Source organism: Biomphalaria glabrata, chromosome 11 (genome assembly GCF_947242115.1).
Source record: "Biomphalaria glabrata chromosome 11, xgBioGlab47.1, whole genome shotgun sequence".
NCBI lineage: Eukaryota > Metazoa > Mollusca > Gastropoda > Planorbidae > Biomphalaria > Biomphalaria glabrata.
Window position 1 is genome coordinate 2449577 of NC_074721.1, and position 17587 is coordinate 2467163.

General features: G+C 34.3%; 1 protein-coding gene across 2 annotated transcripts in view; it reads left to right on the forward strand.

The window, feature by feature from the left end:
* The first annotated feature begins 3502 nt into the window (after positions 1-3502).
* The window catches only part of LOC106057293 (multidrug resistance-associated protein 1-like), a 36217-nt gene continuing 22132 nt past the window's right edge, over positions 3503-17587 (forward strand). The window contains exons 1-8 of one of the 2 annotated variants that reach the window (XM_056004732.1): positions 3503-3873; positions 7017-7126; positions 9532-9711; positions 10795-10905; positions 12422-12550; positions 13656-13763; positions 14171-14229; positions 16152-16274. In XM_056004732.1, coding sequence (XP_055860707.1) covers positions 7076-7126; positions 9532-9711; positions 10795-10905; positions 12422-12550; positions 13656-13763; positions 14171-14229; positions 16152-16274 — 761 coding nt within the window. In that variant the 5' untranslated portion in view covers positions 3503-3873; positions 7017-7075. Of the gene's footprint in view, positions 3874-7016; positions 7127-7928; positions 8038-9531; positions 9712-10794; positions 10906-12421; positions 12551-13655; positions 13764-14170; positions 14230-16151; positions 16275-17587 lie in introns of those variants that run through there. The other variant, XM_056004733.1, reaches the window with a different exon arrangement.

Here is a 17587-nt window from a genome sequence, read left to right on the forward strand (position 1 = left end):
GCATAAAGAAGCTAAATAACAGTAATCTCTTTAATTTTAGTATGGGAGAGTAATTAAGCGCTGTAAGTTATATATAAATAATGTGCCGTCGGTGTGGGACTTAATGAACTCATGGAGACGTCAGTTCACAGCAGAACTAGCAAAACTCACAGAATTTGGAAAGACAAAGGCAAAGCCCATCGACACTGAAATTAGACTGATGCACTCCTAGAGAAAATGATCCTATCAATGGAATTGAAATGTAAAATGTTTTACATGTTTCGGATGTTCCTTCAGAGTTGAAGATAATTTAATTCCTAGTGCAAACCTCCCGCAGGACGACGGGGCATGGGAGTGGGCAGAGTTTGAACCCGGGACCATCGATAAGTCCAAACGACAGTCCAGCGCACAAACCGCAAGACCAGGCAACCATCCATGCTATAGATCCCGGGTATCATCTACAACAACCGCATCACAAATGAGCAGCTTTGGAACGGAATCACAATGGAAACTGGGCCCCAAGATGACCTGCTGACCAGTGTAAAAAAAAAATACAACCTAAAACTTTATGGTCACAGGAAAAGATTTTATTTAAGACAGAATGGAGGAAGACGGTCGACAGATCCTATGTGGTGCCCCAACAGTTCAACAGATTAAGGGATAGGTTAAAGCAGTGCTTTTTTTTGTGACGGTACGCACCGGTACGGCGTACCGGCACCTTTTTGAATGTGGTGAAAAAAAATATTAGGCCTACTTTTCTTGTTTATTATTAATTTATAAGTAGTTAAGAGTTAGGCAATCCATAACTGAGTACCGGCACCTATTTTTATTTTTAGAAAAAAAAAGCACTGCGTTAAGGTGTTCAATTCTTCTACCTCCTCCCCAAGTGAAAATTCACCCCCCCCCCCAATTGCTTGCATATATGTTTATTTTCACGAGCACAGCATGGAGCGAGCGTAGCAAGGATTGGGGTGTCACGAATAGCTTGGACAGTATATTATATTTCTCTCTACTTGATTAATTTTTTTCTCTATTTGTAAACCTTGTAGGCCTACGGTGTATAAGCGATTGTATTTTTGATTTGTTTGCTACGTCATAAAGTCCGGTGACGTTTAGGCTATTGGTCATTCTTTGTTCGTGAGGCAGTTAACTCTCTGAAGTTAACTGAAACGGACCGGGTGTTTGGTCAGTAATAGATTTCTTGGTTTGTATAAATCAGTTTTAGAACCATTTCCTTGAACTTATTATTCTGGAAATTTTGTATCTTCGTTAACGGTAGATATTACTTTGTTAGTTATATCTCTACTCTACTATAGAGTTACTATTTCCAGTCATAGAGTAGGCATTCTTTTCTTATAGGGTGCCAGGTATTTAATAAGATTCCATTGCACTATATCCGCTCAGAAGTGTCCGTTACAGTCTTTTGAGTGTCATTCTCAGTAACGATGTTCACTGATAGGCGCTGGTTGTCAGTTACCGGTACCGAAGAGTTGATGCCAATTGTGGATAAGTTGAAATCTCAAACTGTTAGCGTTAACTGTAGATATTACTTTGTTAGTTATATCTCTACTCTACTATAGAGTTACTATTTCCAGTCATAGAGTAGGCATTCTTTTATTATAGGGTGCCAGGTATTTAATAAGATTCCATTGCAAGTGTGGGTGTTGCACTATCCGCTCAGAAGTGTCCGTTACAGTCCTTTGAGTGTCATTCTCAGTAACGATGTTCACTGATAGGCGCTGGTTGTCAGCTAACGGTACCGAAGAGTTGATGCCAATTGTGGATCAGTTGAAATACTTACTTGAAATCTCAAACTGTCAGCGTATGGTCTACGATGACACCATGTTGACAAGTTATATTGGGGCACATAGCGTTTATGTTAATTCAAATGGATTTTCTAATTGTACCCTGTATTTGTGATTACTGAATACCTAGATAGCATATACAATTATATGTATGTATGTATGTTTGTATGTGTGTGTGTGGTTGTGTGTGGCTCCTTTTGTCTCGGAAGACAATGGATGCGCCCAGATGAGTTATTGACCTTGGTTTCGTCTTGAGAAGGGACAGAATCATGAGTGACAGATCAAGCCAATTCTGGAGCGGAAGAGTTTTGCCACTGAGTTCGTGCATATGTATGCCTATGTCCAAGGGGTGGCTGACAGGGCGGCTTTCTTTTTCTTTACATATATAGGCCTATAATATAATTACATTTGTTAGCTATTATTTTAAATCATCATCTACCTATAGTAGAATTGGCTACTCTGTGTATGAATGGTTGTTTGTTTTGTTTTACATGTTTCGGATGTTCCTTCAGAGTTGAAGATAGTTTACTTCCTAGTCCAAACCTCCCGCAGGACGACGGGGGATGGGAGCGGGCAGGGTTTGTACCCGGGACCATCGATAAATCCAAACGACAGTCCAGCGCGCAAACCGCACGGCCTGGCCTACTGGTCAGGCTGAACCCTGCTACCATCCTTTTTGTACTATGGAGAAATCAAATGAAATAAATACATTTATAAATATCCAAATATGAAACAAAAAAACAAACAAACCTGACAGTCCCATTCCCCCAACCTCACTAAAAAAAAAGATGCTAAATATATATCAATCACTTACATTTACGAGATTCAAGCAGCAGCCCAAGAACAACTTAATTTAAAGTACAGACAACACATTCATGGGGGGAGGGGGGGTTGTGATAACGTTCAAACCTTTCCATCTCATCTTTAAAAAAAAAAAAGCAAAACTATAGTCAGTCCTACATAGAGGCCTACAGTTGTTGAACGTGTCGTGAGGGGAAAAAAAAGGGGGGGGGGGGCTCAAATCATTCTCCTGATTATAAAAAACTAAATCAAAACTACAGTTACTAAGAGGTGCTAGCATACGTGTCAAAGAAGTAAATATAAGAATAAGGCTCGTTCGTATCGAAGCTCTAAAGAAACGTGTTTATTGTACACTTAAATTAGATGACGTTTTATCATTTATGTTTCAACTGTTCCACCATCGGGTGATAAAATTCTTATGAAAGTATATGCTGAAATGTTGTGTAATTAATGAAAATAGTAGGCTATAAAAACTTGTTATGAATCCTTAGCCTGCAAATTTATTTTTTTTATATTTCTATTGGAAATATATTTGGTATGTAGATTCTTTGCCTGTTATAATCTAGATCTTGCCTGGTCGTGTATTAATGCGATCTAAAGTTTCGTTCGATGGATTGATAGTCCCGGTCCTGGTTCGAACCCTCGACCCCTCCGCTATTAAGGAGGTTTGGGCAGATGATGTACCGTAATATTCAAATCTAAAGGAACATCCGAAACATGCAACAACGAAAAAAAAAGTCTTCTTTAAAAGAATGAACAAAATAAACCCAACTCTAGATCTTGACGTTCAATGTATAGAATAATAAAAGTAGCTAAATAAAAAAAAAAGGGGGGGATGTCAAATGAGAAATTTGGTAGATCTATTTTATCCTAAGCAATGGGTTACCGTCTGTTGTGCAACCTACTTTACTTTGGTCTGAATAAAAAGTGAAACCAAGTTCGTGATGGATTATCTATATTTGCATGGACATTTAGATCTAGATCAAGAGAGTCTAGATCTTTCATAGATCTAGTTCGACAATTATTTTTTTTAGTGTACATTTGTAAGATCTAGATCTAGCCCTTTGTGAGTGGATGACAGAAAGTAGAAAGTGAATTGTAACCTAGTTTTTGTTCAGTGTAGCTGTTAATTGTGCCATTCTCGCTTGTCGTACATTCCAGAGTTCGTTGGTATCACTTCTTTGAACTATCATATCTATTCATTGCTCATTGACGCACATGTGCCACAATGAATCAATGATTTGCTTAATGTAACTTTTATATTTGTGTTCATTTGTGTTACTTAAAGGTTTGTTTATATATTTCTTTTAAATTCATTACATTAATTAAATTTTGCTTATGCAAAAATCGTACCAATTTAAATTGGCACCTTATGAAAATAAATTATTTAAATAGGTAAACGACTTAACTTTATCTGCAGAAACAACAATTTTGTCTGCATTACCTTTAAGGTGGTCTTATTTACTTCTAATGATTTTTGATTTGATTTGATTTTTGATTTGAGGCACAAGGGCACAATTTAGGCCATGTCGTGCCTGCAGTCCCTTAAGGACTACTCTCTCTCTAAACAACAAGGGCCAGATTCTATACTTCTAATTAAAAATATGATTTAAAATTTATAAAAACAAGTCATCAATTGACCAACTGAATGTTGGGTTAAAAAATACATTTGAAATGTTTGAAAAATTAGCCAATATCATCGACATTCATGCGTATTTGTATGATTTTAATTAATCAATAATAACTTTATTGTGAACTGCTCACGAAATATTTTATTATTGACAAAATCTGCCTAGACAGTAGGCCCTATCACAAAATTAGGCCTACTGATCAGCATCAATTTGTACTTGTTCTCTTTGTTTGACTTGATTTGACTTAAACTGGCATGGATACTTCCATGTTGACGACAGGGTATAATATTGCATTTCTGTAGCTCTGAGTGCAGCATTCTCACACATCGCCTAGCTGGCTTAACTCTTTCTCTCCGTAATTATTTACCACATTCTGGTGGAATCAACGCTGGTATCGTCAGTTGGAAGAGAAAGAGTTAATCAAAAGAGGGGTAGCAATTAAAATGCTTAGAAGCATTGCCCAGCTGATACGTGCATTTTAAAAGTGGATACAAAGCTGAAAATGGTGTATTCATGGGAGATTAAAATATTCCAACGTAGATCTGGTTTGCGTAATAAGTGCTAGTCAGTCGTTTTCCTCTTTTTTTTTTAAGAAAAATAATTGTTGAAAGCTCAGTTGAATAAAGTAATCTAAATAGATCTATGTCAGCTTGAGAATATATCCAATCATCGAAACTTTTTCTTTCTTTTGTTTTATTGGGAAAAATGGGTTATGAAAATTTTTATATTGTATGTTTGCCCAAGGTTCTTCAATATAGTTGACCTACTGTTCGTTGGAATGCAATATTCTCCTGCAACATTTTTCTTGGGCGAAGTGGACGTTCTGTCTTTGTCCCTCTCTATATACACCCACAAATTATAGGCCAGTCTCCGCCTATACATGATGTAACATAGCCTACCATACGCCATGCATCTCAAAATGCTATTCTAGAAATCGATCAATATCATTGTGTTAAAGGATTTCGCCTCTGGCTTGTTTTTGGGTGGTTGGAAAAAAAAGTGAAAATTAAGAATTAGAAAAAAAGATCAAAGTGATCATAGCTATGACTTCTCCGAATTATTTGGGTTCCATTGTATTTTAAAGTTTCTTACGCAAAATAAACACCCGAAGACACCTGTGGCATGTTTTTCAGTTATATAAAATATTTACAAAAAGATTTTTTTCTCATGTCAATGTCTTCGATTCCAAAGAATAAAGATGAGTGCAGTGTTTCACATGAGCACGCAAGCCCAGTTGCGACCTCCATATTTTTTCACATCTCGTTCAGACAAAGTCGTAGTCCGCCGGCGGTCTATTTAATTTTTCTTTTCGTCTTCTGCGCCTGTCTTGTCTTGTCTTTGGGTCTCAAATGTGTGTCCTGCGCTCTTTGAGAGAGCTCTCGAACTATCTCTCTCAGAGGCCATCTGCTGCCAGCTACTTTCCTCTATGTCAGTGAGGAGGAAATGGTTTCTGAGTAGATCTTTATTGAGCTTACGGAGGGGGGGGGGGCACCTCTGTTACGCCTTCCTCCTTTAAGCTTACCAAAGAAGATCGCCTTTTTGGCATGCGGTCTTCTCCTATGCGGGATAAATATCAGACCCAGCGCAGCTGTCACATGGTAATTAGTGCTTTTATAGGCTACTGTGGACAACGGCCTTCAAAAGAACATGGTTATTTGTAATGTGCGTAGAAATATCACTGATCGTTTATAACAGGGGTGGGCAGCCTTTTTCTATCGAGGGCCGCATTAAAAAAATGGGGAATTGGGGGCCGTATATATATATATATATATATATATATATATATATATATATATATATATATATATATATATATATATAGTTACATATAATATGTACTTGCAACTTAGAAAAATACGCTTACTAACTGTTTATAATGTCTTTTAATTCACATTTATACTGTGTTGTACATTTACATTTCATTTTTTATACACTTTCCATTGAGTAATTACAACAAGAGTTAGCAGTTTCTGAAACGAATTTTGCGAATATAGATTTTAAAGTTTGTTATTGTCTTTTTACATTATAACATTTCAACACTATCTTACTAGAGCTAGTTATCCTTTTTTTGCTGTCAAATTACAGTCAGTCAGCACATCCACCCGTTCTTACAATTAAAAATTTGCTTTCTAATTCCACAGTCAGGAAATCCAAATAAGTCTTGTACTTTTTAACTTTTCAACCATTTCACTAGAATTATTTTCACCTTTCAGCAAAGAAAATGATAAAAATCTGTTTTCACTTGCTTGCCTTGTGAAATGGGAAAACTTTGTTTGAAAATATTTAAAATGCACATACATTTCATGTGCGAACCACCCATTGTTATATCTCCAATGAAAAACATGAAATCCGTCTTCTACTCTTCATTAGAAATATTAGTAGTAACAAATTCACAGTCAATGTCCTGTAAAGGATATAACGATTTCTTCCTTGAGATCCACATTCTTCTCAATACCTTGCCCATGCTAAGCCAGTGGATACTACTGTGTTACCGAACATAGGAATGTTCTGTTTCCAAATCTTAAAGTACTTCTTGGTTAAGATTCCTAATTTTGATAAGTTTGATTACGTCTTCTTCTGGAGATACAAGCTGTCTTGATTGACCTTGTTTCTAGTGACTTAACTATAACTTAATTAACTTAAAAACAACCTCAAAACAATTGAATCTGCGTTACACATAGGCCTAAACGAATGGTGCCAAGATAAAGTTGTTGTCTCAATTTGACATTCTCTGTAATTTTTACAATAGATCCATTGGAACCTTTGTTTCAATTCTTAGCTATGATACCATTTATTACAGGTATGACAGTTTTTTCACTGTAAACAATAAGACTTGCTCTGAAAGCACTCTACCTAAACATGGAATTGCTAAACATGACAGCTTCGCACTTTTGTATAGATCCGTTTTGGGTAAGTTTTTACGTAAATCTATTGGATAATTGGAGTATGATAGCTTGGGATGGAAATCCATAAGATATTTATTACACAGAGAAACGGTCGTGCATATAGGCCCATATGGACGCCCCGCGGCTACGAAGGTAATGAGGCCCTTATTTTTTTTCCGAGTGAAAGAAAAACCTTTTTCCCGCCAACTCTTTGAAAAATGTATTACTTACACAAATTCAACAAAGAATGTAGAATCTGGTAGGCTAATTTGTTAACTAAATACAATGGATTAAAAACTTAATTTTTCGACGAAAAGTGATTGATGATTTCGTTGAAACATGGTTGAAATCTCTATTGTAGCCCCCGTCTGACTTCCCCGAATCCGGCCCTGCAATTGGGATCTAGATATATATAGATCTAGATAATAAGGCTATAAATTCTAGGTATATTGATCTAAGTATGGCTGCCGGTCGTGTGGTATGCGCTCTGAACTGTCCTTCTCCATCACCTGTCATATGCGGGATGTTTGGGCTATGATGTAACTAACCTTCAATCCTGAAGGAATATCTGAAACATATAAAAGAAAAAACAAAGCATAAAAAATTAAGCCACTATTTAAGTGAGATAGAACTGTGCGTTGACATTTGTAGCCTTACAAAAAATACTAATCAAAAATAGGCCTACTCAGATCATAAAGATCTAGATAGATCTATATAAATATAAATATAAGTTACTTTATAAACTTTATAGGCCTAGATGAGATCTAGGTTCTAGATGAAGATCTAGATCTATATTAGGTCTTAATAGGTGCATAAGTCTGTGGTGTGCATTTAAGCGACCTCGACTAACATTTTATGGGCGTCTTTTAGCCGGACTTTTAAAATGGTACAAAAAATTAGGCACGACCATTCGTGGAGCACTAGAATCTGAGAGAAGTAAGTTTAAGAGATCGGTCATAGTATAGACATCGTATAGGCTATCTACTAATCTAGATCTTTTATTTTTTTATTATTATAATTTATTAAATTATTATAGGGCCTAACCTAATTATTAAATTATATAATTTACATTATAATAGGCCTAAATAGATCTAGTATCTATTTGTTGTGTTACTACAGAGAAATAAAGTATTGTAGACAATTAAACATTTTGACACTATTGACATATTGTAGATTAATACATTAATCATATGTAGATTCTATTTTATAAGATAAGATGATTATGAGTAAAAGCCTTCATTCGAATCTATAAGATCTTCGTCACATCCTTTGAAGTAGGCCTACCTTTCACAAAACATCCACTGCAAACAATGACCTATTAATAATCTAAACATATTAGAAACAAGATCTAGATCTAGATTATATAAGATTAGATTAAAACATCAGTCACTATCACATGGTCGTGGATGATGGATACACTTAGGACTTAATTATCTTCAGTTAAGCAGGAACGCCATAACTGATAAAATTAGTCTATCTAATTTACAAACAGTAGCTGAAACTGTCACTAACTTGCCTAAAAAATCATGTCTGAGTAGACTTACAAACACTGAACTATTTCACAATTGTCAACAAAACACAATAACAAACAGTAAACACTGAAACAGTGGCTTGCCATTTTTGAACCAAGATGTTTCAGAAGAGCAGTAGGAGTGTTCACATGAGTTCCCTTTTGCCATTCTAATTAATCCTGAATCTGCTTCCCATGAACAAATGCATAAGAAATTATAAATTTTTATTTGTAGGCTATAGGCCTAAAAGTATATAGATCTAGATCTTGTAAAAGTAAAAAGCCAATCATCATTAACATCAGCTCTGAAAGCATATAACATTAGGTATTCATTTGCATGTAGTCTATCTAGAAAAAAGTAAAGAAAGATTTTTTTAAACCCAGTACTCCAGTAGGCAGATGATATAAAGATCACCTATTTGACTTGTAGGTAGATTTAATAGCCTAAACTTCCTGCAAGACATTTGGGGATGACAGTGGGTAGGTTCAAACTCTGAACCGTTATGACAACACTAAGAAGTGCATAACATATGGCCGTGCAACCACATTTGTGAGTTTGGCATCACATTGAGAGCCTTAATACAGATCTCATATAAATACAATTCCAGTGCCTCTACACCTTTGACTTATGAAATGGCAGTCAAGAGTTACCACTATACACTCTGTCTTTGATGGAGAAAGAAAGTGCAAGAAAAAAAATGTGGCCCAATGGATTTAAAGAGATATAAAGAAAGACCATTACCCCTCATTATTCTTTTCACCTAACCAAAAAAGCCATCTTCCTTTCTCCCTATGATATTTTTCTGTTAAAATAAAAAAAAGTTAATAAATAGTCATTGTTTAATATATTATATTTACAGGCAGTACAATTTAGCATGTGTAAACATTGGTTTGACAATTACTTTTCCACATATATACAGGATGCTGGATTGTCTTGGAACAATTCATGGCCTCAGATCACACAATGTTTTCAAGACTCCTTGTTGCTGCCACTTCCGTGCTTCATGCTACTTTTATATCTGCCTATTTATTGGCTGGGATATCTACTTAAACAACAAAAAGGATCACTCCACATAGACACATTATTTGTTTTTAAAATGGTAAATATAGTAATGCATGATTGTAATAATATATTGTCTAATTAGTGAAATACAGATATATTCAAGGACTGTTTTTTTTAAACATTCAGGCAAGCACCTTAGTTACTATCTTTAGTTAGTAAGAAATATGATTTCAAACATTGAGGGCACACCTGACTCAGATTCTCAATTAAGAAGGGCAACTAAATGGATAAACGTTTATGGCAGAGTAGAAAGTAGGAGTTCAAACCTCAAACCACCTTCTTGTCATTCTCAATCGCATAACACATGATCAGAGCAAACCATTATAATGTATTTAGAAGCAGCCAGTATTATTTTATTATCAAATATAAGATCATATCTGAATTATGATTTTAGAGATGTCTATTAATTGTGTAGAATAAATCTAAGATGATGTATTGGTATTGATTTTTTACAAAGCTTATGTCGGTCTCTATGTAAGATTTGAACATGTTTTTTCTCCCATTTCCCATTCTCGAATCAAGTTAAAACTTTGCACAATTATTATTTGAACCTGAATCAATAAAAAAAATAAAAAATTAGTTAATTATTGGTGATTAATTATTTTGTTTGATATTGAAATAAGGGGAATGCTACTGAATGAGAAATGTGGATGTATATAAAATTTAATTCCCTTATTACGATTTGACAAGTTTTTTCTTCCATGGCCCATTTTCGGATCAAGTTGAAATTTTGCATAATTATTCATAGTCGATGACAATACATGAATCTATTTTTTGAAAATAAGGAATTAGTGAATCAATTAGTACTAATTAATTAATTTTGTTTTACATAGCAGAAAGGAATCCAAACCCCGCCTTTTTCAGATAGTAATTAGCATCTCGTTCCTTTATATAAGCTTTGTTTTAAAAAAGTAATCTTTTTTCTCTAGCTTATGATTATGGTAATGTCTATTAATTGTGAAGTATGGATACATATAAAATATAAAAGTATCCATTTTAAAAAAGTGAACATCTTAATCTTAAAAGCAATATATATATATTTTATAACTTCAAAGTAAGAGTTTGTTAAACTCTAGTTCTTAGGGATTGTGGATACTTATATTTGGTGTTTCTCTTTCAGATATTTGTCAGTATTTTAATTGTGACAGAGATAATCACTCTTACAATGGGCTGTATACAATATTTAGTAGGATCTGCTGTATTGGCAAGCTCTGTCAAACTTTTAAGCTTTGTAAGTATCTTAACCTTTAATCTTAGTCGTATGATGATTATGTACTCTAATATATTATTATTATATTCTTCTTTGTTCTGTAACATTTGAGGGTCAAGGTCCTATATCTGAATGAATTGCATGGTGGTTTCTGGACCAGGCCATTCTAAATAGATGTCTTTGAGAATGATCTCTTAAGATAATGTCGTTCCATACATAAAAAAAGCAATCTGTGAGGCAGATGATGTAAAGATTATCTGGCCCATGGTTAATGAAGATGTCATGTAGCCTGAAAAAAAACAAACCAACTCCCTTTAATTTCCCCAAATAATGTCAGGTACCCATTATAGTTGGGTTGACTCAGATAGCCCTAAAAATCCTAAAACTCAAATCTCAGTCTTCACCTGGATTCGAACCAGAGACTCCTTGGTTAAAAAGCCATGCGCTTTACCATTCTGCCTCCACACACCTCATTCATACATAGTCACTTAATATAGATAGAACCTTCGTTAAAGCTATACAAAAACTTTTCCATTCATTAATTAATTGAGAAAAATAAGTTTGATATTAAGTGGACAAGACTTAAATAATTCGGCCATCTAAGTATGGCTAAGAAATTTGGCTATGACACGTATGTCTTTGGTTTTATTCTAAGTGGAATAACATTTTTTTTAGATAAGATATTTTAATAACCAAAAAAAAAAATTTATGAGTACTGAGTTATGGTATAGAAAAGGCAGTGCAATATGTCACATAAAATCAATTAACTGGAAGGAGTTGCACTATTCTTTGCCTTTAAAGAGAGGAACTTAAACTAAAAAGTAATTTGCCCATTTTATAACTAGTTTCATTGCTATGTAAACTATATTTCCTACCAAATCTTACATATGAGGCATGTTGGCTGTAGTTGTAGAGCTTTTGGCGATTATGTAAAATACCATCATCATCATCTTTCCTCATCATCTTTCCATTGCATTCCTCATGGAACGCCACTCTCCACAGTCTTTTGCTAGTTTTTTAATGGCTTCCCAGCTCTTTCCTGACCTCTCAGCTTTATCTAGTACACTGCATCTCCACATTCTTTTTGGCCTTCCCCTACGTCTTGTGCCCTGGGGGTTGCACTCTAAGACCTGTCTAGCTCTGCTGTTGATATTATTGTAAAATATCATAGTGGTAGCAAAATGGTAGTGTCTTGGCTCATGAATTAAAGGTCCTGGGTTTGAATTTGAATAAACACTGATATTACCCACCATTTAATAATGTTCCAAGCTCCTATTAATTCTAAAATGAGTATGTCTGAACTGTAAGTAGAGTGGAAAGGAAAATCTTTGACTCTCATAAGTCCTTAAAGAGGATTTTTTTTTACTAAATTTAGCAGATTAAGTTTATTGTGAATATATCTCTAGGACTAATCAAATATTACTTCTAAGATAAGAATATGGAATTTGGATAGGCACACACAAAAAAAGTTTTATTTTCTATATAATAATTATAAAGTAATGTCCTGTTTTAAGATTTATTTTCATTGTGTTTTCAGGCAGCGGTTGGATGTACTGTGCTACAAGAGTGCAAAAGGTCAATAATGAATTCTTCAGGTCTTTTACTGTTTTGTTGCTTCATGGTGCTGACTCATATTGTGCCATTTTATTCTAAAATTATTTTAAAGGTAGGAAGATGCTGTGGTGTATTATATGAATTGTTGTTTTATCTGTTTCCATATGTCTGTACTATTTGTTGTACACTCCATTCTAAGAATGGGCTTACAACATGCTAGTCATATCTACTGTGTTAGTTCAGTCAGTGTATTGAAGCTGTACAAGACACATGCTTTTTGGATTCATTGTTTTTAATATACTGTTGTAACTCTCTAAGGCAGGCACTCAACGAAAGACAGGTTGACAAGAGTAAATGATGTATTTATTTAGTTTAACTAGTATAAGCATCAACAAATAGTAATAGTTACTAGTTAGACTTGGACGTCTGCTATAAAGTCACAGGGAGTAATATGTCTAAGTTCTAAGAGTCCTACTACATACCAGAACAGACCACCGACACACTTCCCAGTGTCGCTCCAGGTCTCCCACACAGTTTCCTAGTATCACACAGGACAGCACTCAGCACCAGACTGTTCAAACTCCCATGACTTCTAGCTAGCTTACAACAGTCCTCTTCCTGTCTCTATATGTCTTTCACTAGTCGTGTTCAGTAGTGCTCAGATGCGCATCATTAGTGTAGCGCAGGAGCGTGGTTACAACAATACTATAGGAACTACTAAAACTAATATTTATACAAATATAATTTTCATGTTTTTTAAAAGATTACATTAGGCCTTCATAAATCTAAACATGTTATGTATGTGATATAAGCTCAAAATGAGAGGTCATTTTTTGCTTTCAGTTATAGAAAAAATAGTGTATAATCATGCTGTTTATAAACTGCTAAATATTCTTATGATACGATCAAGTTATTATTAAGTAATCATAGGCTACAGTAACCATATTTTAAACAATTAATGTAAATTTTTTTATAGAAAAATTAAGATTTACAAAGTAGTAAAATATTGTAAACCCATTTTGTTTTATTAAAAAGAAATGTTGACTGCCTGACAAGAACACAATAATTAAAAATTTTCCTGCTCAGTTGGTTGTAACTTGAAGAGTTGATTCTGATGTAGAACAGAATGTTTACTGTAGTGAGGAAAGAAAGATCTTGTTAAAAGTAGGCGCTAAAGTTTGTATAATATAAAATGTTATTTTTCTTTGATCTCTTAGGAATATTCAGACCATCTTACAGTCTTTGCGGCATTCTACATCAACTTTGCTGCTCTTTTAGTCTTAACTGTTTTACATTGTTTCAATCATAAGGCTTCTAAGTTTAAGGTGAGTGAAAAAGTGTCAACTTTTATGTCAAATATGTAACATGAATAAGATCTTTTCTGGCATTCTGGCCATCTTGTTTGTACTTTGGACTGTCATAGGATGGTGCCAATATCATATCCAGCCCTCTATTAAGGCGTGCCATCTTGAAAACCTTTTTGGAACTAAATGTTATTTTGTTAAACTGTTAACATTTTTGAACTAAGTGCTGGCTACATAGTTATACTGTAACATCATTAAAAATCTACAAGCACCAGTCTGTTATTACCTTGACTAATTTTTGAATCTTTTACTGTTTTACTGAAATGCTGAATAGAAATTGCAGCTTTTACTGTTGTTTTATTTATAATATAATGCAAAGTTTGCCATTCAGTCATTAAATTATTATTTTTTTTTTTTGTATCCTGAAGAATTCCAAAGAAAAATCTGTTGGTTTGATTTCGAAGTTGACACTGGGCTGGGTTACAAGGTAAGACAACATGCTTTAGTGCAGGAGTGGTAAAACATTCCTTTACTTCATCTAAACTATTCAATGACTGTGTCTATATATATATATATATATATATATATATATATATATATATGGCTCCTTTTGTCTCGAAAGGCAATGGATGCACCCAAATGAGTCACTGGTTTTGGTTTAATCTTGAGACGGGGCAGAATCTGGTGTGGCTAATCAAGCCAATTCTAGAGCGGCAGACTTTGCCACAATTCATACATGTGTATGCCTCTGATTCAGGGCTAGCGGACAGGGCAGCTTTCTTTTTTTCCCTCTTGATTAAGGCCGCTTCATTTCTTTTGTTCTCAGCTAGGGTTGTCCAGCACGCACAGTCTATGTTTTCCCACATACTTTTGCTTATTCCTGTGGCTCTCATGTCTCACTTGCAGACATCTCTATATGTTGGTCTTGGGTGGCCCTTGGGTCTGACTCCTTCCACAAGCTCAGCATATAAGATATCTTTCGGGATTCTACCATCTGGCATGCAGGTGACATGTCCGAGCCAGCGTAATCTTCTTTGTGTCAGGAGAGCGTACTTGCTGTTCATATTGCCAATCTCAAAATTTCCTGATTGGAGACATGGTCCCTCCTAGAGATGCCTATTATTATAATCCTCTATTGGAATAATTTCAATCAGTTTTCACATCAACAATGTATTCTATCATTAATAATTAACTTAAAAATTGTGTATTTTCTTGTATACGTTTTTAAATGAAATAAAAAATCTCTAAACTTTTATTTTATTCTTTTACTCTCAAAAAGAAAGTACACATCACCTCTTTAAAAAAGAACTTTCAGTCCTTTGGCTGTTACAAAGAAAAAATATAACTCTGTTATCCCACTATTTTAATGTTCTGTTCTTAAAGTATTACTAAGTTTAGGGTTCTAAGGAGCTATTATCCTATTGCCCCTCTTGTTGTTTGTAAAATGTTTTACATGTTTCGGATGTTCCTTCAGAGTTGAAGATAATTACTTCCTAGTCCAAACCTCCCGCAGGACGACGGGGGATGGGAGCGGGCAGGGTTTGAACCCTGGACCATCAAAAAATCTGAACGACAGTCCAGCACGCAAACCGCACGACCAGGCAGCCATCCTTTCTCTGATTATCGCAGCCTTCACAGTGTAAAGATCACAACAAGACAAAATAAGCACAAACATTCAGTAATCTTTAATTCCATCTTGATCTCAACTAATCTTCTGTTAAATACCATGTACAACATACATTATTTGTGCATTATCAATATATCAGCAGACGCAGAAAGCACAATCAGTACTTTAATCCGATGTAGGCAATTAATAATCTGATGAAAGAATTAACTACAATAATAATTCAATAAATTCCCACAATTCAATAACTCCACAAATCTCTCAATCCTTCTGCTTTAAATCCAAAATAAATTTCTGTTCTTACACACTCTATGTGTATGTCTACACAAGTTGTTCACACACACCAAAGCAAAAAAAAAATATTTTTTTTCTTTACTAATACACTGTACCTTCCTAAAAACACAAAACATCATGAGTTCAAAGAAGCATTTTGATTGATTAATATCATTTTCTACTTCTTATGTAAACATTTACAAACAAAGGATACAATATATCTTAATCTAATGCGTTAATGATAACTTTTGTGTAATCCGTCAAAATGCTGAAAATGTGAGGCACCCTTCCCTTCTGTAAAACCATAGAATGACTTGATTGACCTAGGAACAGGCGTAGAACATAACAATCTTCTTTTTTGAAGTAACAAACTTGCCTTTCTTGAGTTGTCCACAGCACAATGACAATGTGTGATATTGTAGTTCTGACAACTTTGATCTATCTGTAATGCTTGCACATGATATTGTGTTATGGTTTCTTAGTTTAACATGATTGTTTTTATCTACATTTAGGCTGGTACTTAGAGGATACAAAAAGCCACTGACAGAGAAGGAAATTGAGCCTTTGAACAACAGTCTTAGCTCAGCTACAGTTGTTCCAGATTTCCTTTACTTTCTAAACAAGTATGGCCAAATGTAAGTATATAATAAAAGGGTATACATTTGAACTGATTTGAAATTATTATTCCTCATCCTGGTACTTTTAATGTTTTTTACTGTCAGAGCAATCATCAGTGGTAGCTGCGAGCCATACATAAAAATTTTATTTTCATTTAGATATAAATTTTGTTGTAAAATTATTTTTTTTTGTAAAAATGCCATCAAACTCATATGAATTATTATAGTTATCTTTCAATTAAATTTTATTTTGAAGATATTAAAACCCATCTCCTGAAACACAGCATGAATTTAAATTAAACTTTGTGAGGATTTTTAAGAAAGATTTACTTTGACCATTTGTTGACAAAAGATACAAAGGGCTTTGATAGTCACTAAGTTAGTCAGTGTTCACAGAAATGGGTGAGTTTTTACTTCCTCAGTCTCATTGACCTCTGAGACTCATAAAAACAATGCAAGATACTGAAATTTTACGAAAAGAATTAGAATAATTACAGAAATAGGAATCGAATTGGAGTATGTTTTTTCACTCAGTAAAATGCCAGTTTTTAAGAGTAACAAAAAAAAAATCTAAAACAAGCCACACAGACTAAAAACCAAAAATATCGAGATGCAATAATCAATGAAAAGTTATGGAATCCCCATATTGATGAAATTATTATAAATAAAGCAAAACATTAGGGCTTATTAAAAGAAATGTTTACCAATCAAACAAGAACATACAAGTAAAATGCTATTCAACTTCAGTTAGGCCAATATTAGAATATGGACATAATCATCTTCTTTTTTGAAGTAACAAACTTGCCTTTCTTGAGGCAATATTAGAATTTGCATCCTCTGTTTGGGATCCGTCAACTCAAGAAAACACAAAGAAACTAGAACAAATACAAAATAGAGCAGTGAGGTTTATGACAAATGAATATTCCAATTTGATCAGAGTAACACCATTAGTAAAATCACTGAACTTAGAGACATTTCAGGACAGTAAAATAAAAAGTAAAGTAACTATAATACATAAAACACTAAACCATAATTTACAAATAGAAAAAAAAAACCTAATGAAATACTCAGAAAGACACTAAGATAGAAGCAAATTTCTTATTCCATATGCTAGAACAAATTTGTACAAGTGCTCCTTCTTCCCTAGTGCCAATAAAGAATGGAATCAACCAGGAAAACCAATGACATAGCAGAGTTTAAGTCATTGTTTAACATGCATGACTAGTTTGACACTTGATATGCCTAGGATTCAAACTCCTGAGGAAAATAGGTTGCCCTCCCAAACTACTGAAGTTAATTGAATGTTTTCACGAGGAAACTAAATGTACTGT